Below are 9,327 nucleotides of genomic sequence, written 5' to 3' on the forward strand. Positions count from 1 at the left end.
CTTTGACAGCATATCACACTATGTTTACTCACCCCTAGAGAGAGAAGAGAAAACCTCCTGTTCATGAATCTATAAGGCAGAACACGTGAATCTATTCTAACTGAATTGACTGGTAAGATCAGTCAAATGACAGTCAATTGCATTAGAACTATCAATAAAACCCAGATTTTTAGAATTATACAACCAAAGGAAATAAAGCAATGTCTTAACTTCTTTATTTTTTAAAAAAAATCATTGTTTTTGCACGTTGATTCCCAACATGGAGTAGACAGAAAGGAGGAAAGATAGGGGAAATTGGATAATTTCCCAAGGACTTTTATCTTCATATGAGGTTTCACTATTTTTTGAAGTGTATTCTAAGAATATCATAAATGAATTCCTTGAATGTGATAGTAAAAACATATTGTAAAGACAAGTATGAATTAATTTTTGGTTGAATGCTGTTTTATTCTCATCTTTGCTGTGCTCCTTTAATTCAGACTGATTGAGAATTGACTGATACTCAAACTCAAAAGATGTTTTCAAATTGAAATACTGAATGTCAGCTTAGTAGCTATTTCTTCACTTTCTTTGAAAATAGTTATGTCTCCAATAGAAAACGTTTAAAAAGTCATGTTTTCTAAACCCAAATATTTATTTTTTAATTTAAATTTTGTTAGTTAATATACAGTGCAATATTGATCTCAGGAGTAGAATTCAGTGATTTCATCACTTACATACAACACCCAGTGCTCATCACAACAAGGGCCCCCCTTAGTCCCCATCACCCATCTAGCTAATCTCCCACCCACCTCCTTCCATCAACCCTTAGTTTTTTCTCTATCATTAAAAGTCTCTTGTTGGGGCGCCTGGGTGGCGCAGTCGGTTAAGCGTCCGACTTCAGCCAGGTCACGATCTCGCGGTCCGGGAGTTCGAGCCCCGCGTCAGACTCTGGGCTGATGGCTTCAGAGCCTGGAGCCTGTTTCCAATTCTGTGTCTCCCTCTCTCTCTGTCCCTCCCCCGTTCATGCTCTGTCTCTCTCTGTCCCAAAAATAAATAAACGTTGAAAAAAAAAAAAATTTTAAAAAAAAAAAAATAAAAAAAAAAAAAAAAAAAAAAAAAAAGTCTCTTGTTAACTAACCCAGAGATAAAATCATTTATTAACTACATAAAATAAAAACTACATTATGTGAATATGCACAGAACAAGGTTGTCCTGTATTTAAATCTCTTGCAAGGAACATCAACTTGACTTTGCTAATATAAATGTAAGGATGTAAGTCTCTAGAGTTCACTGTATAGATAATTCTTTTGTCTTTACTTTCATATATTATCATTCACTTTTAAACAATTTCTAATGAAAAGTAATACTGGATAAACATTTGATCAGTGCCTAAACTGTAGCTTCTTAAAAGCAAGTATACTATCAATGTAAAGGCAGAGGGATTGAGTTTAAATGTTTATTCATATTTGATAGTACTAATGTGTTCTGGGTACTCAAATGTTATTTTGCTTTTCATTCATTTATGTATTCACTCAACAAACATTAATAAAGTCTCCTGCTACAACTGGGGGGATATGAAGGTAAGATATAGTCCTGTCCTTCAATGAATTGTACATGGATAAGTATTTGTAGAATTTTATTTTGTTTATATATAAATCTCAATCCAGATATCAGGCAGTAAAACAGACTAGACAAAAATACTTCCCTTCTCCTAAGAGCCTAAATAAGTTGCACAGTTTCTGTTCAAATTTTTAGTATTTGAAGCCATACTGCTAAGGACTAGCCAGGAATGCAGGCATAGATGGATCATTCCAATGGCCACTGTCTCTGCTGAATTTATTTCTCTCTGGACAGAGAAGTGCACATTATCACTGGAACTCCTTCTTCAGCTGATTTATAGTTGTCTTTTAGTGCAATGAAGCTACCACCACTGAGCTTTGCTTTATTTTTAAAGTGAATATATTATCATTTGTAGAATAAGGGATAAAGCAAATCTAACTCCAGCTCAAACTATATTGTAAACAACTTTAAAAAGATGGACTCTAAACACTTTTTGCACCCACTTTTTTGAGATGCCAAATATTACATGATATATTAAAATACATCATGAGGGGCACCTGGGTAGCTCAGTTGGTTAAGTGCCCAACTTGGACTCAGGTCGGGATCTCAAAGGTCATAAGTTCAAGCCCCACGTCGGGCTCTGTGCTGACAGCTTAGAGCCTGGAGCCTGCTTCGGATTCTGTGTCTCTCTCTTTCTCTGCCCCTCTCCCTCTCACACTCTGTCTCTCTCTCTGAAAAATAAACACACATTAAAATTTTTTTAAATTTGAAATAAATACATCATGATATCATTACTTCTGGTGGAGAGAGATGTTTTTCCTACTACAAGTATCTGGAATAGAACAAGAGTAACAGGAAATTTCTCTTCTAGAGAAATGCGATCACACAAACATGTGTGATAAATACTTTTAATGAGCCCAGTTTCCTAAACTTAGGTCTTGCAAATGAGTGAGGAGGCAATCGGTTTTCAAGAGTTTGTTTTCAAATACTAGTTCTTTATACAAGGATTCAATAAGTACCCCTAAAAAATACCAGATTCCTTTACAAACTTGGATCCTATACCTTTTAAAAGAGCTTTTCTGTCCACTTTTTATAGAGATACTGAAGGCTTCTTTATGGAGAATGCGAGGTAACAAGTGCTTCATGCATTTAATTTTCTTCAGATACCAGCATGTGCCGACCCCATGCATAATTCAGATTCATACCACTATGACAGAATTATGGATGGCTCAGCCCAGCAATGCAGCTAAAGCATACAGCTATCTAGCAACGGAGCCCCACAACTGCAAAATAAACCCAGCAATCTCTCACAGGGATTTTTGTCAATGTATAGTAGAAAGAACCAGAAGCAAGCACAGAGAAGCACTTTCATTGATCTAGTATTAAAATCATTCCAGGCCTGAATTTCAATAACTATACATGTAGTAGAGACTCAGCCTGAGGTTGCATCAGCAGAATTATTATAGAACTATTCCAATTTTCAGATTTGTATCAGTTAGTCACATTCCATGTACACATAAGCATGGCTGGCAACATATCTATCCAACCAACTTAGAGTTGCAATGGCTCTGTTCCTCTGTCTATAAATCAAGCCTGAGAGTATGTGTATATAATGCAAAATGAGGTCAATCTTGAAAAAAGAGTGGGGGTATCAAAACCCCTGCTTGTATTTTTAAGGCCAAAAAGGCTGATATATTATGTGTGTTAATTTGGCATAGTTTTGAACTCGTACTTACAGTGTCTAAATATTGTTTTTTTTGATTCCTAACCTTTTGGTGGTATATATTGCCGTTATCTTATTAAAAGTGAGATCAAAACCACACTGAAATATCACCTCACGCCAGTCAGAGGGGCTAAAATGAACAAATCAGGAGACTATAGATGCTGGCGAGGATGTGGAGAAACGGGAACCCTCTTGCACTGTTGGTGGGAAACCAAACGGGTATATCCACTCTGGAAAACAGTGTGGAGGTTCCTCAAAAAATTAAAAATAGATCTACCCTAGGACCCAGAAATAGGACTGCTAGGAATTTACCCAAGGGATACAAGAGTGCTGATGCATAGGGGCACTTGTACCCCAATGTTTATAGCAGCACTTTCAACAATAGCCAAATTATGGAAAGAGCCTAAATGTCCATCAACTGATGAATGGATAAAGAAGTTGTGGTTTATATACTTGATGGAATACTACTTGACAATGAGAAAGAGTGAAATATGGCCTTTTGTAGCAACGTGGATGGAACTGGAGAGTATTATGCTAAGTGAAATAAGTCATACAAAGGCAGATACCATATGTTTTCACTCTTATGTGGATCCTGAGAAACTTAACAGAAGACCATGGGGGAGGGGACGGGGGGAAAAAAGTTACCAAGAAGGAAGGAGGCAAACCATAAGAGACTCTTAAAAACTGAGAATAAACTGAGGGTTGATGGGGCGGCGGGGGGGGGGGTTGGGGGAGAAGAGATGGGCATTGAGGAGGGCACCGGTTGGGATGAGCATTGGGTGTTGTATGGAAACCAATTTGACAATAAATTTCATATTAAAAATAAAATAAAATAAAAGTGATATCTTCTTGATATTACTTTAGGAAGTTGATTCTAGGTTTTTTATCTTCTCTTATTTTGTTTTGATTTTTAGGAAGCTGTTGATAACCCTTCCCCACCCTGTGGAATGCAACAGTGCCAAAGCTTTCTATATCCTGGAGACTGAGACTCTTGAAGTCGCCCTAACAATGAAAAGAGACTTGGATTTCATTAACTTCTTCTGAAGCTTCATGAACAAGAAGGAAACATGGTAAAACAGCACTGCTAAAAAATTTTTAAAAAAACCTTTGAAAAATTGGCAAATGTCTCCTATCTTTTTTATTATTCTGACATAGTTCATAAAGGGTCTAAATTCAATTCTAGTGAGTTCCTGGTCATTTACCGTCATTCCTATTACTCTGGTGGGAAATACTGTTTTCTTATATTCATAAGCTATTCCATTTTTTTGGTGATAGCTGGATAGAATTTGCAGGTTAACCAATTAGATTACTGCATGGTCAATTCAAACTGAAATATGACCATGAAATGGTTGGTCCACTTATTTCAGTAGTCTGAAGAACTTAAGCCAATTAATTATACTATGATACAATCAGTTCCATTGCAATTGGTCACTATTATGCCAGAAAAGTTTATTTGGCTGCCTTCTCATTGATTTGATCAAATGATTTACAGTATTCTCTGGTTAGGTTCTCGCAATCCTGGGATGTACAAATAACAAAGGATTATAAATAGTTTGGTACGCCATCCTAAACAACATGTTTTACTTGAATAAGAAATACTTCAGAACACACAGTGTTATTTAGCTTCCTCAGTCCTGCTTTCAGTGTCTGGATCTGGTTAGGTTAAAAATCTTCTTCCTTTTGTGCACTAATAATTACTAACAATACCTTTTGGACTACTGTGTGTATATTTAGTATTGAAATCCTTGACATTTAAAAGGAATATAAAGAAAAGTGTGGTGCATTTACAAAACCTGTTCTCTTTCATTTCTTATCTTTATTCATAATTGGGCATACCTATTTTTATGAGTTATGTCAATGCCCCCTGCCCCTTCTGGACTGTATTGCTGAAGTTTATTTCAGAATTATTTATGAATAAATCTTATTTTAAAGCTCATGTAACTAGGCCTCACACATCACTGTAGAACTGTGGAGTTAACTGGGAGTGAAATTTTGAGAAGAGATGAAAAATTGAAAGATGTTTATCTCATCTAAGTGAACTATTAAGGAACTAAATAAGCAGATATTTTCCAGACTTACGTATGTAGATAACTACCAAGCCTCTAGTTTGTAACTAGATCTAATAGAAGGAAAAGACTGAGATTTTGGCAAAAATAGTTGTGTTAAAACATTGAGCTCTTGTAGAGAATTCACCATTGAAATCACCACCATGACATTCTTCTGTGGGGGGCAAGAATTGAGGGTGGGATTAACTAAAAGGAACTAGTGTCTGTGAATTTAAGTCCATGATGTTACAGGAACAAAAAAGTGTCCTACTTTGCTTCCTCAGCATCTTTTTTCAAGGCTGTATTTTAAAAATTTAAGATTACACCCTACGGTGTAAACTCTGGGGCAAGCCTAAGCAGTAAGCAATGTTTTTCTTCTCTAGAGAGCAACAGTGAGTCAGTGGAAAATGTATCTCTTTTTCCTATGTACTGGCCCTAATTACAAAGACCATTATTATTCAAGCTGACTGAATGTGCATAAGTTGTCCCTGGAAGAGAAGATAGAGCATATCCAGGCCAACTTGAATTGGGCTTTGGTTTTGTGGTACTGTATCAATTATGTAATGAAACAGAGCTTCAAGACAATGAAATGCGATCCAGTAATTTATACCCATCTGCGCATCATCCTACTTCACTGTCCTTGGCCTCAGAAGTAACAACTTTGTTGTCATTGTTGTTTTGTTTTTAAGCTAATTCCCAGGACTTTCTTCCTTTAAAGGGGAATAGTCCAGTAAAGCAAATGTAGAATAAGAAGACAAAAAGGAAATTCATCTTGTCAGCATTTTTTCTTTTTTTTTAATGTTTCCTTATTTCTGAGAGAGAGGGAGAGGGAAAGAAAGAACACAGTGGGGGAGGGGTAGGCAGAGAAAGAGACAGAGAATCCTAAGTGGGCTCAGCGCCTACAGTTTCTGCGCTGATGGCAGTGAGCCTGATGTGGGGCTCAAACTCATGAACTGCAAGATCATGACCTGAGCCAAAGGCAGACACTCAACCGAATGAGCCACCCAGGCACCGCTTTATCAGCATTTTTCAATGAATCTTAGCCATAACCAGGAGAACTGGAATTTAAAACCACAGTTGTGGCATATCATTAGTCTTCTCCTTTATGAACTTCTTTGCTTCATTTTTTGGTTCCATAATCTCCAGTAGCACCACTTGTGAGGATTCAATCATTCATTCATTCACTCATTTATGCATTCTTTCAACAAATATTCACTAAGCGCTTAACAAGTTCCTGGCACTATATCAGGTGCTGGAGATACAACAATGAACAAACCAGATGGGGTCCCTGTCCTTACAGAGTTTATCAAGGCAGATGAACAATAACCAAGTAAACACATAAACATGTATTTTCAAGTTTCTTTTTATTGGTATGAAAGAAAAGAATGGGTGCTTTTTAAAAAGTTTTTTAATGTTTATTTTTGAGAGAGAGAAAGAGAGAGAGCAAGCATGAGCAGAGGAGTGACAGAGAGAGAGGGAGACACAGAATCCGAAGCAGGCTCCAGGCTCCAAGCTGTCAGTACAGAGCCCAATGCAGGGCTCAAACTCATGAACCTTGAGATCATGACCTGAGCCGAAGTCAGACACTCAACTAACTGAGCCACCCAGGTGCCCCTAGAATGGGTGCTTTGAAAATACCTATCAGAGAAACCAAACTTAAGTCTGGGGAGTGAGAGAAGAAAAGGCTTCCTTAAAGTTCTAGCCAAAACATGAAGAATACTTAGGACTTAGCCAGGCAAAGACAATATTGGGGTAAGGAGAGCAGCATGGCTTCCAGGTACAAAGGGTAGCAAATGTGAAGACCCAAATGGAAAGAACTTGGAGAGTTCAAGGAAATGAAAGCTGGTGTGGTTGGAGTAGGGTGAATCTGTGGAGTGACTGGAGGTAAGGTTGGAAATGTAGGCTGGAGCAATGTCATGTAGAACCTTGCAGGCCGAGGTTAGGAAACTGGATTTTATTCTCAGTGCTTTGGGAAAGAGACTTTATTAGGCCACAATGAAAATGAGATCGGTTATGATGCTATTGCAATAGCCAGCCAAGTTATTATTCTACACATTACCCTAAGTACAATTCATTGTTGATTTTTTTTTCTAATTAGAAAAACTATGTATATGCTTACATGTTCCAAACAGGAAAATTTAACAACACAGAAAAGCTATTTAAAAATAAAGCAAAGCTGGGGGGCCTGGGTGGCTCAGTTGGTTAAGTGACCAACTCTTGATCTCAGCTCAGGTCATGATCTCATGATTCAAGAGTTCAAGCCCTGTGTCCGGCACTGTTCTGACAGAGCAGAGCCTGCTTGGAATTCTCTCTCCCTGTCTCTCTATCCCTACCCCACTTGTGCTCACTGTCTCTAAATAAATAAATAAACGCATAAAAAATTAAAAATAAATAAATAAAAATTTAAAAAAGCAAAGCTAAAAATCACCTGTAAGCTAACAAACCATGAATAACCACCTTTACCATTTTTAGTGTCTCTTTTTGACATTTTTTTCAATGTGTAACATAGATATTATTTTTCCCTAAATGGGATAATATTGCACAAACTGGTTTTATAACTTACTTTCTTTTAATTTCCAAGTAAATCCTTTTTTTAATTTTTGTTTCTTGGAATTCTAATTTTATTGCAATGTGATAAAAGATCTATGTGTGCTTTTTAAAAAAATTTTTAAATGTTTATTTTTGAGAAAGAGAGAGAGCGCACAAGCAAGGGAGAAGCAGAGAGAGAGATAGAGGGAGACAGAGAATCCCAAGCAGGCTCTGTGCTGTCAGCGCAAAGCCAGATGTGGGGCTCAAACCCATGAACCATGAGATCATGACCTAAGCTGAAATAAAGAGCTGGACACTTAACCAACTAAGCCACCCAGGTGCCCCAATCTATGTATATTTTTAAAGAATGAGTATTTGGTAAATATTGGGTATAGAATTTTATATGCATCAATTGAAGTTTTTGTTAATGTTTATTTTTGAGTGAGAGAGAGACACAGAGCGTGATTAGGTAGAGGGGCAGAGAGAGAGGGAGACGCAGAATCCAAAGCAGGCTCCAGGCTCTGAGCTGTCAGCACAGAGCCCGACACAGAGCTTGAACTCACAAACCACAAGATCGTGACCTGAGCTGAAGTCTGGTGCTTAACAGATTGAGCCACTCAGGCACCCCAAAGTTTTTTTTTAATCAGCTGGTCAAATCTACATTCTTATTAATTTTTGGTCTGATTTCTCTATCAACATGGAGAGGTATATTAAAATTTTCGTCCTATGATAGATTTGTTGGTATCTGCTCGTAATTCAGTCAAGTTTTGCCTTATGTATTTTGAGGCAATATATTTAGGTGCAGAGAGATATAGAACTGTTATATCTTCCTGGTGAATTCTTTCTATTATCAATATACTATGACAGTTTATCCTTAATAATATTTGTCACTTTGTATGTTTTGTATGCATTATATGTTTTGTATGTTTCTATATTTAACTTTAACATACCTACATCAATTTTGGTTAGTATTTGCTTGGTTTGTCTTTTTCCATCATTTTTTATGCCCTTATGTTTTAGGTGACTTTTATGAAAAGAATGTAGCTACATTTGGGATATTTAAATGCAAACAATATTCTGTCTTTACACTCACAAGTTTTACTCCAACCACGTTTATTTTTACTAACGATATATGTGGATTTATTTATATCCCCTTATCATGGGATTTTTCTTATTCTGCTTTTTTTCTACACTTTTTTTTCCTTCTTTCATGACTTTTTTCCCATTAGTCAAAAAATTTTTTATTCTTTTTTATCTCCTACAGGTTTGGAAGTTATACATTTTGGTTCTTTCTTTTCCTTTTACTTAAAATGTCTAAACTGTCTCAAAGCTCTGCCCTCCCTTAAAACATTTCAAGGACTTATACAATTTTAACAAAACCATACCTCTCCAACTTTGCTTTTTTTAATTTTTATTTTTTAATCATTTATTTATTTATTTTGAGAGGGGGTGGGGAGCAGAGAGAAAGGGGAAAGAGAGAATCCCAAG

At 36.6% G+C, this 9,327-nt stretch overlaps 1 protein-coding gene across 1 annotated transcript in view; it reads left to right on the forward strand.

Moving 5' to 3' along the window:
- DNAAF6 (dynein axonemal assembly factor 6) overlaps window positions 1-4,359 on the forward strand; it is a 41,262-nt gene extending 36,903 nt beyond the window's left edge. The window contains exon 7 of the mRNA XM_030306033.1: window positions 4,180-4,359. Coding sequence (XP_030161893.1) covers window positions 4,180-4,309 — 130 coding nt within the window. The 3' untranslated portion in view covers window positions 4,310-4,359. The remainder of the gene's footprint in view (window positions 1-4,179) is intronic.
- The last annotated feature ends 4,968 nt before the right edge of the window (window positions 4,360-9,327 follow it).

This window comes from Lynx canadensis, chromosome X (assembly GCF_007474595.2).
Source record: "Lynx canadensis isolate LIC74 chromosome X, mLynCan4.pri.v2, whole genome shotgun sequence".
NCBI classification, from domain to species: Eukaryota; Metazoa; Chordata; class Mammalia; order Carnivora; family Felidae; genus Lynx; species Lynx canadensis.